Here is a 24,819-nt window from a genome sequence, read left to right as displayed (position 1 = left end):
TAAATACATTTTGTTAGTGTGTGACAACATGGTCTTTAGTCTATCTGTGAGGTCGTCCATGTGTCACAATATATTCAACGCTCGTCTACACATAGCTCTTCCAATCTTAATCGCTACAGCTATACTAATTATGCCTCCAAAAAAGAAAGATGCTCCAAGTAAAAAGACGGAACAAAAACAGAAGGCCAAAGTCATTGAGGTATAGCGATTAAATTTGATATAATGTCTCTCGTTAAATATTTTGGCCAATAAGTTAATGGAAAATTGTTTTAGAGTTGTATTTTTTCGCCACTCAAATCGTTATTAACCTTATGATTTAGTAATGCGTTTTGCTAACACAGTGTTAGTGAGCTCATAGGATAATTGTATATATGTATATACCTACAACTTGTCATTCGAGCAAGATTTTTCGTATAATCTCAGTGATATTTGGCAGTGACATTTTTGTTGTTTGTTTAGTTTAAATACTGCTATTTCGTTTAATTGCTGTGGTACTTTGTGGGAAACATATATTGTAAAATATGACTATTACTTACAGCAATGAAGATTACTCATTTGTATATTTGTTTTTTTTTCATTTTCTTATTGCTTTTGTTGATCAAACATTTTGGATGTTGTAGGACAAGACATTTGGCCTAAAAAATAAAAAAGGAACTAAACAACAAAAATTCATACAACAAGTTCAAAAACAAGTGTTGACTCCCCATCAGAAGGCATCACAAGAGCAAACAGCATTGCAAAAGAAGAAAGACGAAGAGGCAAAGAAGAAGGCGGAATTAAACAACTTATTTAGACCAGTACAAACTGTTTCTAAAGGTAAGGTAACATATTTTTATTCATTGGTTATGATGGATAATCGAGCAAGGTTAGATTATCCAAATATTCTCATGCTATAACTGATAGGCAACTAAATTTTGTCTATAATTCAGCCCGTGGCATTACATGCTTTTGATTACAAGTATTTTAAATCAATATTAATATTGTGACTGGTTAATAAAAAGTATTTGCTAGTTTATGATGCAGTAGGCAAGTTATTTTAATTAATGTTTCGAATAGCTTTTCTGCTGGCATCCTGTGTTTTGCAATAATTCAAATTCAGTCTTTTCGAGAAAATTGTAAGTTAACCCGAGAATACACGCAGGAGAAAATCACAACACTACCATACACATTAAATATACTCTAGGATTACCAAATAGCCCTCGAATTGAATTTTTTTGCATTGATTACAAAGAAACTGACTGTAATAGCATTTGTAGTTGCGCACTTCTTGCTAGATGTTCTATTATTACCTTATTGTGAACTCTTTGACTTACAGGTGCTGATCCTAAGTCGGTGTTGTGTGCATTTTTTAAACAAGGAAATTGTGGCAAAGGTGCCAAGTGTAAGTTTTCGCATGACCTAACAGTAGAAAAGAAAACAGAAAAAAGAAGCGTGTACAGTGATGGTAAAGGTAAGATAACTAATATGACCTTATCGGAAACACGGAGTAGATTGTTTGAATAAAATGCTCTATTAGATGCTAACGTTTGTGTAAAGATTCTTTCTATAAACTATACCAGTTTTATGATTGGTCAATAAAGTCATTTATGTAATAAATTGCGTGTTACATAATGTAGCAGAGATTTAATAGTTTTTATTTACTAGCGAACTTGTGGCATAACATAAGGCTGGATATTAATGTGTGCGCTTGCTGTGCTCTATTGTGGAGATTTTATGTTGTTCAGAGGTTCCTCTCCTAATGAATTTAGGTGACTAATTTTTTTTAAACCTCAAAGAGTCTGGAACGGAAATAAAACTTTTAAAATTGTCATGAATTCGCTAAAATCACCTTCATATTTTTCTTCCGCTATACATTTAATTTCAATTTTTTTTTGGTTCAAATGTTTGTTTAGCTTTTGTTGAGTTGTAGAAATTCATTCCTATATTCGCTCATTTGTTTCGATGGTGGTAAACAGATATATAAGGCCCTGATTGATGAATAGTCATCACCCATACACGTTGACATGCCTCGAGCGCTCTTCTTATTTTTCTCTCAACGTTTCATTCTTACCTGCTTAATATAGATTCTCATTTCACTCTACTGATATTGCTCCATTTGTAACCAGCATTACCCGAGTTCCATTATGTTTTGGCTTCTGTATAATTCTGTTTTGGCTTCTGTCATAATGTAATCTACTGTCGCATGTACCGCGCTGTGTCTGTCATACAGATGAAGATATGGATGGATGGGATCAGGCTAAGCTGGAAGATGTGGTGGATAAAAAGCACGGCTCTAAAAACAAAGGTCTTCCACCAACTACAATTGTAAGTAACTTCATATCCAGACAGACCTACTCGATGAAAGAATGCTTCTTTTGTGTATGAGATTGAACCAAAAACACTCAGGAGCATGTGGACTGCTGTCAGGGGTGTGCAGAACAATTGCTAACTGAGTTTTTTTGCAGTGTTAACAAGATTAGGAGCTGATCTGTATATATTACACTAGCTGTGCTACCCGGCGTTGTCCGGGTAATAAAAAAGTCTGGACAGAAAATTTATTTGTATTTAACATTTAAAACCATTTCCCATTCTAACGTTCAAACTACATATTATGAGAGAAGTGTTTTGTGTAGTTGAAACAAATTAGGAGAAAAATAAAGACAACTGTAAAGGTTTTAAAACTTTGTCAAACAACTGTAACTTTCAAGCTATTAGCCAGGTACACTGCCAATGGAAAATTCCAATAAGCTGCTAGGCTTCCAATGACGGTACTCTATGGCGTTGCGTCAGCATTGTTGTCCAGCTACAGTTATTCTAATAATAGCTATAGTCGGAATGCAGACAGACATACGGACATACTTTGAGAAATATATATATAGATTAATGGTGTTTTATTGCAGCTGGTTATGCTCACTTACCATTTATCATTGTTTTATTCAATGTAAAACACAGAGAGATGAGATGTGACAAGTATGGTCTTACTCTTTTAGATTTGCAAACACTTTCTAGAAGCATTGGAATCGAGTAAATATGGCTGGTTTTGGGAGTGTCCGGGTGGTGAAAAGTGTCACTACAAACATGCCCTCCCTCCAGGATACGTTCTTGCTAAAGATAAAAAGAAGATGGAGGAGCAAAAGGTGACATAAAATGTTTATGAAGAAATGAACTCACAGTTAGCGATAATTTCAGAGTAGGGAGAGTTTGTGTTAGTTTTAATGTTGGAGTTAGTCTGTATACCCTGCTTGAGATGGATTGCCTTTGAGTGGTGCTAGTTTATAGTCTACCAGTATTGCAATTACTTTAGGCGGTGAGTTGTTTCTTATGCTGCAATTCTAACGATGCTTTATATTTTTACACCTTTTGTTCTCAGCAGAATAAAGGGTAAATTCAACTGGCGCTACTCTGATTTAAGGGCTTGTAATTTGTTGCGCTAAGGATGGACAACTCTATAAATTATCTAGAGGTTATGACTACACTAGCATGTATCGTTCATGTTTATTCAGGAATCCATCACTTTGGAAGATTTAATTGAGAGAGAACGAGCTAAACTGGAAGGTAATCAACCCAAAATCACTCTGGAAAGTTTTCTTGCTTGGAAAACTAAAAAGGTTGGTTAAAACAACAGCCATGCAGAAACACCAATTGTATTGGCAGCAGGTACAGCATCGGCAGCAGTTATATAATAAAGATCTAAAAAAAACTTTTTGTCAGTCTGCATGCCTTGATAAAGTTCAATAGCTGCCTAGGGTAACATTTGTTTGTAATGGTTATTAGTACATTAGAACGTCTCTGCATTCACGCACCATTGACATGCTGGAAATTCATTGAACACTCTAAGGGTGTATATGTGACTAAATGACATGCAGAAATAGCTTTTTAAGTAATCTTATAATTGTATAAACTGGTTTATTTAGTCTGCAAAAAAATGACATTCATTTCACACCATTTGTTCGTGACTTTTGATTTGCAACTGCTGACAAGCCTTTTGCCGCACTTCTCCTCTACCTGTAATTCCAGTGCAAGTGGTCTCATGGTCTCATGCATTGTTTTGGTAAAGAGAAATTTTGATAACTTATTGCTTCAAGTTGTTAAAATTTGTGGGGTGGCATTTTCACATTTTTATTAATTATGTAGAAGTGTAATGTATTATCTCTGAAGTCAAATATCTCTGGTATAGTGGTGTAAATAGCATATGACTACTCAGTAGTACTGCTACTGCCGTTACTAAAAACATTGCAACCTCTTTTCATCATTGCATGATCTAGGAGAACTTACGAGTCTCATTTTGTGCATAGGCTAGAATAAAAATAAACAGAATAGTTGATAATCCAAAGGAAATGCATAAGTTCAGTGTTGGTTTGACCCTTAAATTTCTTACCATTCTGAGAAACTGTGTTGCCTTAGTACAGCAATACTAGCGTGTAGCCTTAATTCTTAATAAAATATATGTTTGTAGGCCAAATTTGTCTACTCAGCTGTTATTAAAACCAACAAAACAGCCCATTCATTGTTGTTTACTGCTAACAAATGCAACTTGTTGTTTGTAGAAAGTTGAAGATTTTACCAGACTAGCTGTAACTCTAATTATTATGATTCGTTGCAAATTTGAATTTTATATGACTGTTGAATGCAAGTAATATAAGAATTTGTCAAATTAAAGCATGTATGTCATTAATATTGAAAAGTGTATTCACCAGCATTCTGATGTGCAATACATTACACAAACAATTTGCATGAGCAAACGGGAAGCGTAAAAACAAAATTTATCTAAAAAAATCATAAAATTGATTAAAATAAAAAATTCAGGATTTTTTCTAACCCTGGAGTAACTTGTGTTGTTGAGTCGAGAACAAAGTGCTGTCTATGCAGCTGTTTTGACGTTGAATGAGTCCAGCAGTCAATTGGACTCTGTTTCCAAATCCCACATATATTCACATCAAGGTCATAAGTACATTTAACATCTAACATTAAAATAGGTCTGCATTAATATAGAAAGCAACTGCTGTAGCTATGCACTAGTAAAACACTTGCGCTTATCAAATTGGGAGGAATTTGACTGCTTTACTACGCAGTATTTTTATCCATTGCATAGCATTTCTTGAGTTGACTTCATTGCTCACCTCGACCTTGTGATTGAAGAGAAATGAAAGAATAAAGAAAGATAAGGCTGCTAATGAGAAAAAGAAGGCTGATTTCAAACAAGGAAAGATGTTTGGGGTCAGCGGTCGTGACCTTTTCACTTTCAACCCTGACCTTGTTGCGGGAGATGACGACGAGGCGGATGACACAACCTATATAAGAGAACGGGATACAGATGAGGAGGTCAGTATGTTTAAGTACATACGTTAGTCAAAGGATGTTTTTACAGATGAACGCATTCAAAGTCTTCACTATCGAGCATCGATATGAGCTGAAGGTTTAGTTATAGTATGTAGTTGTACATGTAGCATGTAGTTGTAGCATTTAGTTGTAGCATGTAGTTGTAACATGTAGTTGTAGCATGTAGTTGTAACATGTAGTTGTAGCATGTAGTTGTAACATGTAGTTGTAGCATGTAGTTGTAGCGTGTAGTTGTAACATGTAGTTATAACATGTAGTTGTAGCATGTAGTTGTAACATGTAGTTATAACATGTAGTTGTAGTGTGTAGTTGTAGCATGTAGTTGTAGCATTTAGTTGTAACATGTAGTTATAACATGTAGTTGTAGCATGTAGTTGTAGCATGTAGTTGTAACATGTAGTTATAACATGTAGTTGTAGCGTGTAGTTGTAGCATGTAGTTGTAGCATGTAGTTGTAACGTGTAGTTGTAGCATGTAGTTATAGCATGTAGTTGTAGTATGTAGTTGTACTATGTAGTTGTAGCATGTAGTTGTAGCATGTAGTTGTAGCATGTAGTTATAGCATGTAGTTATAGCATGTAGTTATAGCATGTAGTTGTAGCATGTAGTTGTAGCATGCAGTTGTAACATGTAGTTGTAGCGTGTAGTTGTAGCATGTAGTTGTAACATGTAGTTGTAACATGTAGTTATAGCGTGTAGTTATAGCGTGTAGTTGTAGCGTGTAGTTGTAGCGTGTAGTTGTAGCGTGTAGTTGTAGTATGTAGTTGTAGCGTGTAGTTGTAGCGTGTAGTTGTTTCGTGTAGTTGTAACATGTAGTTGTAACATGTAGTTGTAACATGTAGTTGTAACATGTAGTTGTAACATGTAGTTATAGCATGTAGTTGTAACATGTAGTTGTAGCATGTAGTTGTAGTATGTAGTTGTAGTATGTAGTTATAGCGTGTAGTTGTAGCGTGTAGTTGTAGCGTGTAGTTGTAGTATGTAGTTGTAACATGTAGTTGTAGCATTTAGGTGTAGCGTGTAGTTGTAGCGTGTAGTTGTAACACGTAGTTGTAGCACGTAGTTGTAGCGCGTAGTTGTAGCGTGTAGTTGTAGCGTGTAGTTGTAGCGTGTAGTTGTAGCGTGTAGTTGTAACACGTAGTTGTAGCACGTAGTTGTAACACGTAGTTGTAGCACGTAGTTGTAGCGCGTAGTTGTAGCGCGTAGTTGTAGCGCGTAGTTGTAGCGCGTAGTTGTAGCGCGTAGTTTTAACACGTAGTTGTAGCGTGTAGTTGTAACACGTAGTTGTAGCGCGTAGTTGTAGCGCGTAGTTGTAGCGCGTAGTTGTAGCGCGTAGTTGTAGCATCCTTAATTAGAGAAGCATCATTTTATTAATCCTTGATAGGTTAATAGTTGGTAACCTTTGGTTTCCCTGTAGTATCAGGACGGTCTCTGATTGGATGAGAGAATTAATCATTGTTTAGTAAGCCAATATCGTTTAAAGAAAAGCAAGTGCCTTGTTGAAACACACCAGAGAGAGAGAGAGCTTCGCTTGACGTTAACCATTTTCACAACTGTTCAATGGGTTTCAGGCGCTTGAGATGCAGTGCAAGGAGATAGATTTGTCCGAGTTTGCCTACTCATCCAGCAGATCAGAGGCACCAGCAATAGCTGCTGATATCTCTGTTGACACAGGTGAAAGATTTGCTGACCTCAACTATACCCTCAACACTAATGGCACTTGTTCTTCTGCTGGCAGAGGTAAAACATAGCTTTCTTTTTACTCTTCTTTCTCAAGAATAGCGTGGTAACAAATTATGTAGGCTGCAAGTCAGTTGTATGATGTACATATGTTATGACAACGGTGACAAAAACCTTGGGTAGGATATTTTACTCCCTTGTCATTCATCTCAGCATTTAGATTGTCCCATTCCATCAAAGACCTCCCTGTCACTGTATAGAATAGACTACGTACAATATATGTTGTTTATAAATGTCTTTCTGTGTTTATATCAGCTCATACAATGACAACCTTCACCGATCGAAAAAAGCACTTGATTCGGATTTGTTCATTTTTGTGCGCATCACTTTTTTAAATCAAGGGTATTGTTATTAACCTATTGGAATTCCATCTCTTGAGGTTTTCTGAGGGAGAGACATGTTTTTATATTTTAATGGATGATTTTACCTACTTTGATGATGGTATTATTGATTTTATATATGTAGTATGAGAATTCTGTTATGTGCAGATTTGTCTGCCCGTCCGCAAGGATATGTGGAAAGTATGAGCAAGGTCAGGTGACTGCTATAAACATTTCTTTAAACACATATTTACTGCTCAGTAAACCCCTTGAGTAAATATGTATCGTCAGTCCTGTCTGTTTTTTCTCTTAATCATAACTCAATGTCACTGTAGTTGCGCAGACAAAAGGCCGTATGCCACTTTTTCACCATTTCTTTGGCATCATGTCCTTTACATCGCACATTGCATAAACTCTGACCTCTAGCAGTTTGTGTTGATTACCCTACAGAGGTCTACCCCCTCCATCAAGTTGAATTTACACCATAAGTTGGGAGTACAACTTATGGTGTACAACTTACATTTGGAACACAAATGGGAGTTAACAACATGTTGAATTAATTTATTATATTTTTATATATTCCATCGACAGATAATGAAGAAAATAAAATGAACATGGCTGCAGCAGCGACAGATGAGGCGATCGCAGCAGCAATGGCTGCCACAATTGATGACGCAGGGCCTATAGATGAGAATCTGTTCGATGGTGATGACATAGACGAGCTAGATGATGATTTAGAGGAATTAACACTATAGCATCAGCACTATAGCATCAGCATGTATTTTTATATTTGCCATTCAAGACGTCATAGTTGTAGCATTTATTTGCTATGCTTGCTTTTGAATTGAATGTGCAGGAGAACACAACTCTTTTAACAATATGTGACAATTGTAGGTAAATGGTTTTATGACTGGCTCAGTGATATTGTTAAATATTGTGTATTAGATATATGGATGCGATGGAAAGGTCAGCTTTGTTATGTATTGGCAAACTGTGATATCACATGCTGCTCCAACTGTTGAACTTATAAGCAAAGATTTTCAGCTTCTTGGGTTGGCATGTATTCAACCAGGAAATATAAGCATTTGTCGAAGAGATAACAAGCACTGGTACTACAACACTAAGCGCAAATGGTAGCAATCTAAAATACGAATTGTACATACAGTCGTGACCCTCCATAAAATAACAAGTATACATTGACTATATAATTACAGACATGAAATAGTAGAACCGCTTGCTTTAGCGAATAGGCTTATTGCATGTCCATTTCTGCATCACAACCCATCTCATCCACAAAGCACACAGGGATATCATGGCTTAGTGGATTTGCGCTGAAATAAAAGCACTTGGTTAACTGACCCCAAAACTACAACTCAAAATAATCACACTCTGAACTAAGTAGCCTCATCATAAAGTAACGAACAGGGAATTGGTAATAACTGATGAAATGAGGTCTCGTCTGTATTGTATTGTATCCGGTCTCAGTCAATCATACTAACACCTCAACCTTTTTAGATCATGCCCTTTTATGTAGTCTCTTTACTAACTAAACTAACATGCAACTATTGCAACTTATATTCTAGATACTGAATTACCGGTATATTCATGTATGAAATTCATAGTTGACAGTAGAAATTCATAGTCACTTGCATATGTAATTAAACACAAATTTCTATAAAAAGCAAACAACTTCGACGAGTCCCAAGTTGATCAAAAATATTTGAGAATCACCAGTCACATTAATTCACAGTGCCTAGCCTTCATGAGTGACTGCATAGCGGATGAACTCGAACGCTGTGTAATGGTACATTAAGTTGGAAAGGCCAAGAACTATAAAGATGCACAATTAGAGTAAAATAGTGATCAAGGACGCCTTTTTTGCGACAGCAAAAAATGTTCATATCTAAAGGCGTTTACACAAACTTTCCAAGATTATCTTTAAATATTTAGTTTGGCTATTCACATCAGCAAAGACCACTTTTAGGTTAAGAATGATTTTATGCAATTACTTGAGAATATATTGTATTAGCAAATATGATGTATCAGTATATGAGAAAGGTAAGATGCGTAGTCGGCAACAATAACCTTGCAGTAGCCAGAAGCATGCCATTAGTGTGGAAGGGAAAGAAGTTATTGAACGATTGAAAAGGGTGAGGCAATTGACAGATATGGAATTGAGATATACCACGATCACTGGACAAACACAAAATTTACCTCGGACTGAAAAAAATTCATTCCATTTTATAAGATGCATTATGTGCGGGCTGAAGATCTGGTATCACAACTAGCATGTTTTATATGATAACTAGCATGCTTTATATGGTAACTAGCATGTTTTATATGGTAACTAGCATGTTTTATATGGTAACTAGCATGTTTTATATGATAACTAGCATGCTTTATATGGTAACTAGCATGTTTTATATGGTAACTAGCATGTTTTATATGGTAACTAGCATGTTTTATATGATAACTAGCATGTTTTATATGGTAACTAGCATGTTTTATACGATAACTAGCATGTTTTATATGATAACTAGCATGTTTTATACGATAACTAGCATGTTTTATATGGTAACTAGCATGTTTTATATGGTAACTAGCATATTTTATATGGTAACTAGCATGTTTTATACAATAACTAGCATGTTTTATTTGGTAACTATCACGTTTTATATGGCAACTAGCAGGTTTTATATGATAACTAGCATGCTTTATACGATAACTAGCATGTTTTATATGGTAACTAGCATGTTTTATATGGTAACTAGCATATTTTATATGGTAACTAGCATGTTTTATACAATAACTAGCATGTTTTATATGGTAACTAGCATGTTTTATACGATAACTAGAATGTTTTATACAATAAGTTAATGTTAAAGAAATTAACATTAACGTGAAAATTAAAGAATTAATGAAATAAGTAAACTATGCTGCAGCTGCCAGCTAATATATAATCGCTAATTGTAGAAAATTTCCCCTTCAAGCTTTCACCAAACCAATGTCAGTTAGAAAGTCTATGGTGTTACAGGAAGTACATTTACAACTATGCTGTCGTTGTAAGTATATTTACAACAGCTGCCATAGTAAGTATATATACAATCTAGAACTATCATGATGAGTATGTTGTAACACTAAGTACATATACAACTACATTGTTACAGTAATCGTATGCTGTTCATCAGAGGGAGTACAATATCAAAGTCACCAAATGAAATTGAGATACAACTGGAAACTAGGAACTATGCCTACCTGGCATTAGGTGGAGGAGTAGCGAGTTTAACAGTACAGTAGAAACTCAGCCTACCTGGCATTAGGTAGAGGAGTATCGGGTCTAACAGTAGAAACTCAGCCTACCTGGCATTAGGTGGAGGAGTATCGAGTTTAACAGTACTGTAGGAACTCAGCCTACCTGGCATTAGGTGGAGGAGTATCGGGTCTAACAGTACAGTAGCAACTCAGCCTACCTGGCATTAGGTGGAGGAGTATCGGGTCTAACAGTACAGTAGCAACTCAGCCTACCTGGCATTAGGTGGAGGAGTATCGGGTCTAACAGTCGGCACGGATAAAAGATTAGTAGAAAGAGTCCTCGTTGCCGTCTTTTTTTTACGTTTGGCCTTGAGCGTGTCAAGGTTTGTAGACGAAGATCCATCTTTTATAAATTCCACACCGGAAGGCTGCCAGAGGACAACCTCCTTACAAGGCCTGTAAACACCGCTTACATGTAGATAAGAGGCGCAGAAAGTGCTGCAGTAAAAGCTACAGTCACAGCTCTACACACCAAATTTATTCGTAATGTTTTTATAAGAATACGTTTTGCTTTTTTTAATTTGTTGCACAACTGAAAAATTTAATCATAAATACTCAAGTAATGAATGTATTATATAAAACTATGTAAAAACTAAATTCAAAGAACCGAATCACATACAGAACTAAATGAAAATAATAATCAAGAATAAGGATTTATTGTCACTTCATCTTTATGTTGCAAAACAGTTGAATGGAGACAGATAGTGCATAGGTAAGGATGGGAATAGAAATACTGAGTTAGTCTAACTTAGACTATGCTAACTCAAAATTAACATAAATTATTTATATTTTTGCCATTTTTGACATTTAATCAATTTTATTTTTAATCATTACATTCAGCCTCTCCATTTTCACTTGTTTTTAAGCTTTTCTTAACAACATTTCTACTTCCTTACTCACAATGACTCAATGTAAAGAACGGATCAGAAGTTGTTCACTCATGTTTTGTATTAATTCTAAAGACCACATTGCATTGTTTCTATTTTCACCTGTATGAACACTCACACTAATCACGGATCTTACGATCCATGATTCTATAACTACATAAGATGGTGCTAAGCGCACATTAATGGAACACGGTAGAACCAAACTATGGGAAGCATCATGTACTTACGTAATAACTTACAAACTGCAATGTTTCGAAATCTTTGAATATCAAGACCAATATTGGTAAAGTTTTATGTCAAAACGTTCATATATTAAAATGGGCGAAACGTGACTGTAATGACAAATGAAATAAACAGACTGACTGCAGCAATTTAAATTAAATATTCAGCCAGATAAGCCAACCGCTAATAAGTCATCAATTAGATTAGGTATAAATTGGCTTATTGTTAACACACGTGCCAAAATAAAATTTACCAGTGCTAGTTTGAAGAAACAAGCCAGAACCACAATACCGTTAGTAATGCATTTTCCTCACCGAGGCCTAAAAGATTGTAAAATTAAAAGCGCTTCAACAAAAAACCATTTAGTTTTGTAGCACAGGCCTTTCGCGGAGTACCAAACATGCAAGACTATTTACTGTACAATACTAGCACAATAGATTACATAATGTGTCCACTATACCAAAACTCTCATATTTAATAAGAAGTGTGAGCAGAAGAGAATTGAATGACTTACTTCGGTACAAGTATTTGCGGCAAAACATTTTTGTTGACAGCTAGTTTTGACTTGAGATCAGGTAAAATATGTAGTACAGGATCTTGAATATTTTCTGACGAATTCACTGAGTCTATGTCACCACCCATGTCTACTCCTTCATCTATTTCTATGTCCCCACAACTCTCTAATCTGCAAGGAGTTGATGATTGGGAGGCTTTATAGTAAATGTGACTGTTTGATGAGAAATTGCAATTAGACCAACAATCGAAACATGCACTCTAAAAATGCTAAGAACATCAGGTTGTTAACAACAAAACTGGAACCCTGGCAGTGACAGCTTTAGGATAAGAGATAAACGCTTCCAATACATACATTTAACATCTTGATATACTTCATGATGCATTTGGCAATCGGGAAATTAAAACAACTGCCAAAATGTCTAGTTCATGGAACTAAAATCGAGAACCAACATTAAAATCACGAATGTGAAATTATCTTACCAATAAATGAAGGAATGCACAACTCCTAATAACTACAACGAGTGGGGAAAATACTCACTTTTGCTCTAGGTTATGATAATGGTCCCACATAGCACTGACAGTGCCAGCATCGGTTTCTGGCATGACATTAGAAGTAGATGCTTGTACATCTGAGAACAACGACATGTTGTGAAACTGCTGAGCAACCTTCTCTTCGTTAATCCGCATCTTACAGGGCGGGTCATCTAAAAATCTTCAACAAAGGAATGCATAAGAGTTAGAAAAAAACCAAGACTTTTTTAGAAATAATCCCATTTTTTATTTAAATCAATTTTTTATGTTCCTGGTTTTTAAATGAATTTGATTTTCGTTTCTCATTTTTGCTCATGTAAATTTTCTGTGTATTGTATGACACGTCAGAATGCTAGCAAACCAACTTTTCAGTACAGTCATACCTCGACATACAAGCTTAATGGGTTGTGGGACTGAGCGCTTGTAAATCAATTTACTCGCATCTCAAGGCACTATTTACTAAATAAAATCACTAAATACAAATTAATTCGCTACCATACTATAAAAACCACCTAAACAGGATACTTCGGTGGAATTTTAATGGTGTGTTTTTAATTGTTGTAATTCAGTACCACAATTATAGCGGTTTAGTTGCTATGATCTGCAATAAAATGTAATATCATTACTATGTACACTACTGTAAGTTATACCTTCCAGACGAACAATGTGGATACAGGCGGTCTGAGAGAGACTTGAAAGCAACGCGTTCGGTGCACTAAACTTTCGTGACCCTACGTAATAGAAACTAAATCTAATTTCAATAAATTTAACTTACTAAACACACACTCGAAGCAAAGTTTTAATCTCTTGCTAAACTTACTTTAATTTTATCGTCGCAATTTTTCAGTATATGCCTCCGGTTAAGCAGTTTTTGCCTCTCATTCACAATAACTTTTAGTCAACCTTTTAAAAACTTTTTCTAACTGATTCGAAAAGAAAGATCAAGCGATGCTGTGTTTGAAAGCGGCCTCTCGCCTACTTGGCCATATAGTGTAGTGGCCATCAAGAAACGGCTTACATCTCAAAGATTATTCATATCTCAAGGAAGCTAGCGAAAAAGTCAGCTCGTATCTCGAGTTTGTCACATGTTAAGGCAATCGTATGTAGAGGTGTGACGGTATTGGAGACTTACATGCTCGAATTTGACAAATTTTTATATCTCTTGCATTCAGCAGCCATATAAAATTATAATGTGCAACCTACATGTAAGTTTGTAGAGTTAAGGGTAACGGTGCATCTTAGGTCGGTATAACGCGCATACAACGCGTGTGCAACGGACATACAAGACACTTGCAACGCACAAACATTGTGGATACAACGCGCATACACTATCATCACAACGCACATACAACGGTCAATAGAAAATAAATAGAATACTTTGTGTAATGTTTTAAACCTGTTTTATTGACAGACTATAAATATAAATAGAATATTGAATAATAATATAATATTACTACTATTATTACACATTAATATTATTAATATTATTAATATTAATGTGTTAACAGTGTCACGTTGTGCCGCATGCGTTGTTAATTACTTGTGTCGGCGTTGCATCCACAATGTTTGCGCGTTGCAAGTGCCTTGTATGTCCGTTGCGCATGCGTTGTATGCACGTTGTACCGACCTAAGACGCACGGTTACCGAGTAAAGCTACTAGCAGTTTTATACAAAGTGCGAGTGAGAGCCAAAAACAAAAGGCACTATGAGATATTTAAGCGTATTCTTTTTTGGTGTGATCGATGCAGTTGTTCAGGCAAAAAATAAACATCAGCTTACTGGTTTTTTTCAGTACATAGCCAGTTTTTTATTTTTTAATGAATGAAAGCAAAAGTTTAGAGTACTCTTTCAATGCTTGCACTTGAGCTGATTGCAGTAGAGAGTTTGATGTCATTCATTCAACAGAGTAGAGAGGGAAAGCTGTATCAGTTAAACTTGCTACCTTATAATTAATCCTGCTTTGAGGTTTATTAAATAAACTCCCAGGTATTAACTTTAAACATCTGTAGCACTGTACAACAAATGCGGTCAATTATCTCCATCGCACTTGCTAATTCATGATAGAGGAGTGTTTACAGATTTACAACGCAGACGTCAAAACAAGATAGCTTGTCAAGAAACACTGACTTGTGCAATATTATGAAAAAGTTGATTTTTCGCCCAAAAAACTCAACATTTTATTATCATTTTAAATCATTTGATTTTTGCATGTCAATCTAAGAATGAATGGTAATCACGCCTTATTATAGTACATATGTTAAAGGAGTAAGGTTAGAGAAACGGTGAGTCACAAGAGAACGAGACAAGACATTTGCCATTAATGGCTTGGAACCATCATTTAGGCAGAAATATTTGTAGTTTTCAGAATAGTTGTGTTGTTAGATTAACTATGTAATACCTCAGTTGGTGAATGGAATATTCAACAACCGACAGCAAAGTCAAACAACAAAAAGTCTCAAAATACACATCGAGTACTGCCCTGAACTTTATAAAATACAACTATTTACCACACCTAATGCCTAAAAAAGGTTTGGCGCTTCCTTGAATTAATGAACTAGCAATAAAGGGGTTGCAGCAATGACTGTTGTTAGCAACAGTGAAGCAATTATGGCAACAAATGCTATAGTGAAAGGTGAGTGAAATACTTTAATAGGAACCTTGACCTTGGTACTGTAGCTCTTTCATAGGACTATGACACTATAGGTATATGACACTACAGGTATATGACACTACAGGTATATGACACTACAGTCATATGACACTACAGGTATATGATACTACAGGTATTTGACACTACAAGTATATAACACTACAGGTCTATGACACTACAGGTATATAACACTACAGGTATATAACAGTACAGGTATATAACACTGTAGATATATGACACTACAGGTATATAACAGTACAAGTATATAACACTGTAGATATATGACACTACAGGTATATAACACTACAGGTATATGACACTACAGGTATATAACACTAGTTATATAGCACTAAAGGTCTATGACGCTATGAGTATATAACACTACAGGTATATGACACTACAGGTATATGACACTAGTTATATAACACTAAAGGTCTATGACGCTATGAGTATATAACACTACAGGTATATAACACTACAGGTATATAACACTACAGGTATATAACACTACAGGTATATAACACTACAGGTATATAACACCACAGGTATATAACACCTCAGTTATATAACACTACAGGTATATAACACTACAGGTATATGACACTACAGGTATAGGACACTACAGGTATATGACACTACAGGTATATGACACTACAGGTATATAACACTACAGGTATATGACACTACAGGTATATGACACTACAGGTATATGACACTACAGGTATATAACACTACAGGTATATGACACTACAGGTATATAACAGTACAGGCATATAACACTACAGGTATATAACAGTACAGGTATATAACAGTACATGTATATAACAGTACAGGTATATAACACTGTAGATATATGACGTTACAGGTTGATAACTGTGTCAGTAGTAAGATTTATGTTCTTTACTCAAAGCACTGTATCCTTTTAGAAGACTTTTTAAAGGTTGACTTGCAACAAAATTCACATTACAGTTATTTGGTATCAAAAGATTCACCATGTCTTACTCTGTTGTGTTGTAGGTGCCAAATATGTGGAAATGTGATTACAAGCTCTTAAAAGCTAAAAAACAAAAAGCCGCCGTAAATTGGAATCGCTTTATTTCTTTGACGTAGTCATGAAATTTATTTATTGTCTTGTCATTTGATGTTCTCACGTGAATAGAAAGGCCAATAAAAAGCTCAATATTAACTTATCGTAGCACTAGTTTATGACAAACACTTCGGGTTTTACCGAAGACCCCGTATCAAATATAGATGCTCGCTACTTTACAGTTTTGTTTCGGTTTGGTCTAATCGGCAAGTCGTAATCTGATCATGTGACCTAATACTTCGCAAATAATTTTTGCAGCACTTTTCGATTATCACAGATGACCAACAGGCTCGTCATGATTATCAGACAATGATATGTACTCCTTCATGTAAGGCTAAAAAATTAAACAAATTTTTATGGTAAGTTATAAGATATCTCTGCTAAAAGTGGCAGCATTACAATGACGATAAAACAGACGCGTAAGAACAATAGACATGGTTTTATTGAATGCGTAAAATATATTTGTGAAAATATTTCGACGAATAAGGTTGCATGAAAGTGTAAACAGAAACCATCTCACACAATTATGTCACATTTGAGCCGTTTTGGAAAGAGAATCCAAACTACGACGGTCTCGTGTGGCCGCGATTAACTGTTCGTTTTTGAGATTTTAAGAGCTTGTAATCACATTCCCACATATTAGGCACCTACAACACAACAGAGTAAGATATGGTGAATCTTTTCATATCAAATAACCGCAATGTGAATTTTGTTGCAAGTCAACCTTTAACAACTTTGGACTTGAAAGCATCGGAGAGAAATAATATATTGCATAGTTGTTAGAGTTGATTATCAACTACATAACAATAAAAATAATAATCCTACATGTCATTGCCTTGTATTACTGCTCTGGCACAAACATATTCAATAGGTGAAGTGGTCTCAAGAGAAAATCAACACGGATCAAAATAACAATTTAGGCGAAATTGATAGACTTTGCTAGTGCTCACTTCCTTCAAAAGGTCTACTATATAACAAACTTCAAGATACGCTAATAACTGTCAGCCAATTAAGAAAGGCAGACAGAAAATAAACTCGCTACACATCTGAACCTGTGTGCCATATGTCCCAGGTGTTTCATTCTCAACTTTCAACCCCAAGGGCTTGACGAAAAAAAGGACGTTTTAGGGGTGTTTTTTGGTGGTCAGACACTCTAGAGTGTTTCCATAAAAAAGGGATGGATAGGTGGGTAGGGGCCAAACCTGTCTCATTGAGATTCCACACAGTGGAAAGAGGTACTAATGAGCTAAAAAAGGGGAAAATTAGTCTGTAGTGATGAAGTAATAAAGGCTAGTTTTTTTATTAATGTTTAAGTCAGTTAAAAGGGTACATTTTATAACATCTCAGACTAGCCCTTGGGGATGAAAAGAAAAGAGTGAAACCCCTGGGCCGTATGCACATTTTTAGAACATAAGAAATGTAGTAAAACCAACCTGTCATCACTTGGCCAGTGTCTCTTGTGTTTGAAATTGCTATAATTCAGCTGAGAACTGCAAAAGAAAAATTAGTCATTGGTGGCTGCTAGTCAACTGTTAGTCAACTAGTTAGCAGTTAGTCAGCTGCCAACTGATAACTCAGCTTGCTCAGATCAACAACCAAAAACATTCTACTCAAACACATACTATTAGCTAAAGATTAAATTGTAGTCTATGAACATAATATTTTATTGAAAACACCGTGTAATTTAGCCGCATATTCAATATGCAAAGACATTCTCATCCGAAAGTCATATCCTGACGGGTATATCCTAAGTGATATACCCTCGTCATCTAAGAAATACTGTAACAATACTCATATATGCAAACAAACTTTCTTTAACACAATACTGTTCCAATGAGTTACATAAACATAGGAATACTCTAGTATAGCACAACTCCGTCTTGCATCAATTATTTTAATACAGACACTCTAAGATAACAGAACATTCAGGTAAAACAAAAGTGCAACTTCCTGTCAGTTTAGATCTACTCACCGAAGCGGTTCATCTGTACTTGAATGTGCTTTATATAATGTTTTGTTACGAATGACAGAAAATGGGTGTATGTATACAGCATTGTCAATGTTTGAAAGTTACAAGAAAAGGCTGTGGTTGAATAAGCCTATCCTAGTGAATCAATACTAACACATTATGTACTGGAGTTGAGCCTCGCATCCATGAAACATCTGAGGGTAATGACCGACTAAAAGACCCTCCATTTTGTGCTGAGTTGTTCGTACCCATGTAGCGCCAGTCGGATGAAATGTCAGTCTTGGGTTGCAAAGTGGCAACATCTTCTACAGGAAATCCACTAACCCTTGGGTCTGGTGTGTCACATCTCACGGAGGTTTTATGGCTCATCGCTAAATCACACACATGTAAACAGTCTTGAACAACAATGTACCCCAATGGAATCAAAAGAACATGGCATCAAAGAGTATGCATGCATCATTAGATAGTTTGTTAAATTTGCAGATATTTTCAAGCTGGTGACCAAATACACGCATGCATACAAGTTAAGTTACAAAAAACTAATGCTTTAAATGGTATGAAATTAAGCGATTATATGTAACCAAAAGGACTGCTGCATAACATGGGTATTAAAAGATTTTTGCATATCACCACAGTTAAAAATACCCCTAATCACCGAGAAGCTACACAAAAAAAATTCCTGTGCCATATATTACCTTGTGATTAATGCTTGTGTTATGCCAGATAGTTTATATTATATCATATTAAAATGTTTTTTGTAACAAACACAAGCTAGACCTTAAAATAGCAACAGATTTCTTTGAAATATAAGATTTAAATTAAGATCGCTATTTATAATAGTAATGCTACTAAGCAGAATTGTTATGTGTATGTGCCGTGATGCATAAAAAGCTCCTCTACATAACATGTAGAACACGTGGGTACTTGTTTTCTTGTAAGCAGTCCGTGTATAATTCTAATGACATGACTGCTTAAACTTGGTCATTCGTTGACTAACAGAAGTAAATTCAAAGTACACTCCGACCATGTTTCTTTTATTGGGCACACGCATTCAAAACATTTTTCTCTAGCGCATTGCGAGCAACCTAACTTTAAAGAAAAATGTGCCAAGAAATGTCACTTGCAGGTTCTTCACTATGTATGAGTATAATAGAAATTAGTTTCATTGTTTAAAGTTATGGAGATAAATTTTCAGCTTTTGAGCGGTTAAATATCTTTTCCAATTTTAGGCAGGCGTATGTATAGCAGATGGTTAAACAACACATAATAATTGTGCCTATTTAAATATTTTATTTCCACCGATTCCAGTCTCTAGCTGTTCAACCATGAGTTTCGCTAGCCTATCTACTGCGATGGCTAATTTACATGGATTCAGTATCAGAATCTTAATTCTTCTGGACACAAAAATATTTTGAAATTCGTTTGAAGAAATTCTGCAAAGTGGTTTATACAACCGATCCATTGTTATGTCTGGGCCTGAACAAGATTTTGCCAGGTTTTCGCTAGAAACAGATTTAAAAAATCTGAATGTTTGAGAATGTTTTTGTCAAACCTTTTAACATTTGAATAGTATAATATAATATGCTGTTGAATGGAAAGATCACCAAAACAAAATACAAACCTGAGCCTGAAGCCAGACCACAAGATAAGCATACAATACATACAAACGGCAAGACACCCACGACATCAAAAGATCCAATGATTACAAAACGTCAAAAAGAAAATTAGAAACTTCAAAATGAGAGAAATCAATAATAAGAAATGAGTCATTCACCCTGCCTGAAAACCCCAAGAGCAACATTGGAGAGAAATCAAATGACTACTCGTATCCAGATCTGCGGCCCTTTGTCAGACACAACCTAGATACCAGGAGTAAGTCACAAGCTCCATTCTACATCACTTACGCCAGCTGGAGACTTACTCACGCAAGATATCTTCGCATACCTGACATAAAGCTTTGAACCTTAGCAGTCAACCTACTCCCATCGACTAGCCTTCCTACATGGTGGACAACTATAAAAGAGAACAGCTTCAATGACTCAGCCTTTCTTTCCTGAGGGCCTGCTTAGGTACTCTCCCTCTGCCTGCTGAGGAGCCTCTCTCTCCTGTCTGTAGAGTCTCTTTTCTCCTATCACTTGCTAAAACTCTCTACCTATGGACTGTCACGACTCTCATTTGACTATCAAGACTCACGCCTTATGGGACTGAGCAAACGAACATGGATGATCATCCGAGTACGTGGTGTAACTTTTATTAGCTATTTTTATCCTTTTGTCATTAATTTAATGCTTCAAATTCAGTTAGTTGTGTATTTCAATTGTTGGACTGATAAAATAAAGAAATATCTTTTACTGGTAAATGGATTATAGTCCGAACCTCGATGGGTTTTAAGCTCGACGAGTTTGTATATCGACAACGGTTGGTCCAATCTCGACAGCGGTTGGTCTCAATCTTATTATAATATTAAGTTAATTTATTAATATTATAATTATTACATTTTGCATTATTATTATATTTATAGAAGTTTATAGTTTTACAGTCTATAGTCTTATTATTTTCTTGTGTTCATTGATTTTCTCAATTTTCTCTCTTGAGCAGTTCATTTACAATTTTGGTATCACCATTATGATAATGATTATGCAAAGGCATGCTATCAATTTAAATCAGATAACCACTGGAGGTTATTTCTAGTTTGTGGGTCTAAAATTTCTTCTATCACCGTGATATTGGTGGTGTACAGTACAGCATAAATGGTCGATATTTGTCGATATTCAGACCAACCTTTGTCTACATTCGGACCAACCTCTGTCGTGATTGGAACTTTTCTAGGTTCGGACTTGTCGATGTTGGGACTGCTTCCCCTGGTGAATACCAGTATTGCTTACAATAGCTTAACACCTTCACTGGTACCCATACCTGCCAACTCTCACGCATTGGGCGTGAGACTCACGCAATTGTCCCATGCCTCACCCAACTCACCCCAGTGTCACGCAATTGCCCCTTATACCCAAGCAAGCAAACCTGTGTTTTGCCCCAATCTTCAAGTAGTAGTCATATACTTACTACTAATAAACAACTATGTATGAACATATTTGTGGCATTCTCATCTATCAATAACCTCCACGACATGTGGTTTCCATATGGAGTTATATTATCGTTCGCTGTGGTGTTTTTATACGCTATGAAAATTTGCCTCACTTATCAAATCCTCGCGTTTTCATTGCCCCCAGAATAGACTCTCACTCCTTTCTCCACTCCAGTGTTGGCAGGTCTGCTGGTACCTGAACCAGGAATAATCAATCCAGCTTCCACAAGTTAAGCAAAAATGCACAACTGAACATAGTCAAATTAAAATAAAATGACAAAAGCAAATTCAACACTGATGTTGTGTGTGGATTCAGATTAGTTATGCATAACGTAATTTTTTCCATATCCGCCCATAAGAACGTGTCTGTTCAAGCCGCAAGGAATTACTTTGTTGTTGCGGCAAAGCATTGTTGAGAATTCTATTGCTTCTCTTTAAAACTTCACAATATTCAGTTGTTGAACCAGGTATAATCACAGCTTTGACATAGAGCTTGGTCAAAAGCTTATTGTCTGTATATATTGTTTCGCGACACCTTTGCTGTATAAAAGTATTGTTACTTACTTGCCTCCTTTCCTTACTTGCTTATCTCAGTAATTGTGAAAGCCATATACTCTATAACTGCAACCAAACACTTTATACACGAAATGATACGTAAGGTGTGTATTCGCGCAGTTTCTAGAAAAATCTGTAATTATCAAAATAATTAAAAAATCGTTTGCGCTCGGACGAATAAACTTTGCACAAATGTTAAAATTAGTCCAGCTGTTACAGTTGCTTTGATAGCGTATCCGCCAGATACGTTTGTGCTGTATGACTGACTCGCATCTGCGAATGTAGTACGCACTCACAACCGTTGGCTGCAGGTGCTCTGCTCTTATCGTAAACCGAACGCCCTGGACTGAACACGATAGATAGATCATAGAAAAACGCATAAAAACGGTAATCATTTGCTTAAAAGTTATCAAAAGAATATCATTTGCAAAAGAATATCATTGCAGATTGAAAAAATAAATAACAAGTTCCCTTTCATAGGGCTACGTATAGGTAACTGTCGATATGTTGAATTTTGCAGTTTGTTGGGATGGTTAGTGTCAAATGTTTAATATCTACATTACCAAAGTGTGAACGAATTTTACGAATAGCTATGCAGGATTTAAAAAACTAATTGTCCCACGACTCTGCGCTGATCATACCACAAATAGAAGTTGGTTACTCGTGGTTAGGTCGGTGAAGATAACTCCAAGTTGTGTTCACAAATGTAGTAAACATCTAGTCCATGCTGGGGGATGTGCGTTGGATGGTGTGACACAACATACATCGCTTCGCATTTGTTTATGTATATATAATTGGTCGATAAAATGATGATATGCAAGAATACAAGTTTGGGTTAATTTAAAAAAAGGCTAGTCAAAAGCTCATTTGTTGCAGATTGTAGCTCTGCCACAGTTGAATCACTCATCACAAGCAGTTATACTTGCACAGCTCGCATTAGAGTATTGTATCCGTAGAAAGCGACTCAGCTACTCCTACATTGTGACCAATTTCAGGTTAGCTTAATAGAATTACAGGGTTTTAGTCGTAATGGATGTTTAATGATTCGAGTTTGGATCATGCAAACATTTCTACTATCTTTGTTTCCTACAATTGTGTGTTTCCTTGTACATTCATTCGTTAGAGTATCATTTTAAGGCTCAAGATGAAGTATATCTTCAGAAATCCTTTATAGCAGTTTGTAGTCCCACCATATACTGTATATATGGTGGAAGTAAAATTATGAGCCTGCTGAAATATGAGCCTTACAAATGGTCAGTCATTGGCTCAGATTTTGGGCTGTGTACAGTATAATTTCTATTATATAGTATACAGTCTAATCTCCAGATACGGTGTACAGTTTAATCCTTATATACAGTGTACATCCAACTTCTATTATATAGTGTGCAGTCCAATCTCTATTATATAGTGTACAGTCTAATATCTATTATATAGTGTACGGTTTATTCTCTATATACAGTGTATAGTCTAATATCTATTATATAGTGAGCAGTTCATTTTCTATATACAGTGTATAGTCTAATCTCTGTTTTATAGTGTACAGTTTAATCCCTATATACAGTGTACATCCAACTTTTATTATATAGTGTGCAGTCCAATCTCTATTATATAGTGTACAGTCTAATATCTATTATATAGTGTACGTTTTATTCTCTATATACAGTGTATAGATTAATATCTATTATATAATGTACATTTTATTCTCTATATACAGTGTATAGTCTAATATCTATTATATAGTGTGCAGTTTATTTTCTATATACAGTGTATACTCTAACCTATATTATATACTGTGTATAGTTTATTAGTTTATTAAATAGTTTATTTACTGTGTAACCTTTATTATGTACAGTGTACTGTCTAATATTTATTTTATACAGTGTTCAGTCTAAACTCTATTATATATCACTATGTTTCCATGACATGCATGATGCCATTAGAGTTTTGCGTAAGTTGAGTTACCGTGCCATTAAATGTTTGAATCATAGACCTATTAACTAATAACTATACTTACATAGTATAATTAATATGTATAGTTAATATCAGTTAATAATAATAGTTAGTATACGTATAGTTGATAGGTCTATGGTTTTAATAGACATTTGCAAGTTGCCATCTAACCCTAGTGTTTGCTAAAAATACCAGACTGCATCGCTAATTATTGACCCTACAGGTCAATAAATAGTGATGCAGTCATGTCACTCTTAGCAGTATGTAATCCCACCATGAGTGCATTCATTCGGAACAGCTGAAATCGAGATGCATTTATAAAAGATTGAAATGTGAAAATATTTATACATAATGGCACTGCCTGCCCAATATTTTATTGCGTATCATTAATTTGCAAGTGCTGTTTTCATCATTCACAAGCATGAAACATTCGATAAAGATTCACGAATAGCAAAACTCGCTTACCTAACTTACGTATTTTTGTCGTTTCCATGATGAGGATCTTCTGCGGATTGGCTCAAACTTGTGCATCATGTGCGTCATGGAAACTGCATATCTCTATAATCAGTAAGTCAGTGGTTTGAATCACAGAAGGACTATTGATGGTGTCAGGAGGGGCATCCAGCCACAATTACTCCTGTTCCAAATCCCATGCTCAGAGGGTCACAGTATATTT

General features: G+C 35.5%; 3 protein-coding genes across 8 annotated transcripts in view; 2 read left to right on the top strand and 1 right to left on the bottom strand.

The window, feature by feature from the left end:
* Positions 1–59: 59 nt before the first annotated feature.
* LOC137391321 (zinc finger CCCH domain-containing protein 15-like) lies at positions 60–8,456 on the top strand. The gene is made up of 9 exons (XM_068077754.1): positions 60–199; positions 621–816; positions 1,316–1,450; positions 2,210–2,304; positions 2,970–3,116; positions 3,483–3,587; positions 5,119–5,301; positions 6,891–7,059; positions 7,971–8,456. The coding sequence occupies exons 1-9, from the start codon at positions 131–133 to the stop codon at positions 8,132–8,134; spliced, it is 1,263 nt and encodes a 420-aa protein (XP_067933855.1). The 5' UTR covers positions 60–130; the 3' UTR covers positions 8,135–8,456.
* Positions 8,425–24,702, bottom strand: LOC137391322 (uncharacterized). Of its 4 annotated transcripts, none has more exons than XM_068077758.1 (7): positions 24,618–24,702; positions 18,708–18,924; positions 18,018–18,074; positions 12,855–13,028; positions 12,315–12,485; positions 10,905–11,087; positions 8,425–9,599 (listed from the first exon to the last, which is right to left on the bottom strand). In XM_068077758.1, exons 1-7 carry the CDS (start codon positions 24,634–24,636, stop codon positions 9,590–9,592), a joined length of 831 nt encoding a protein of 276 aa, XP_067933859.1. In that variant the 5' UTR covers positions 24,637–24,702; the 3' UTR covers positions 8,425–9,589. The 4 variants fall into 4 exon arrangements, with proteins under 4 accessions (XP_067933859.1, XP_067933856.1, XP_067933857.1 ...); XM_068077755.1 differs by having other exon boundaries at positions 8,425–8,710; XM_068077756.1 differs by lacking the exon at positions 24,618–24,702 and adding an exon at positions 22,203–22,370 and having other exon boundaries at positions 8,425–8,710.
* Positions 22,501–24,819, top strand: part of LOC137391320 (4-aminobutyrate aminotransferase, mitochondrial-like) — a 34,476-nt gene continuing 32,157 nt past the window's right edge. The window contains exons 1-2 of one of the 3 annotated variants that reach the window (XM_068077751.1): positions 22,501–22,580; positions 23,070–23,188. The gene's annotated coding sequence lies outside the window, so the exon portion shown is untranslated. The remainder of the gene's footprint in view (positions 22,581–23,069; positions 23,189–24,819) is intronic. The other 2 variants (XM_068077753.1, XM_068077752.1) reach the window with 2 other exon arrangements.

The sequence above is a fragment of the Watersipora subatra genome, chromosome 3, assembly GCF_963576615.1.
Source record: "Watersipora subatra chromosome 3, tzWatSuba1.1, whole genome shotgun sequence".
Lineage (NCBI taxonomy): Eukaryota > Metazoa > Bryozoa > Gymnolaemata > Cheilostomatida > Watersiporidae > Watersipora > Watersipora subatra.
This window is presented reverse-complemented; position numbering and strand designations above follow the sequence as displayed.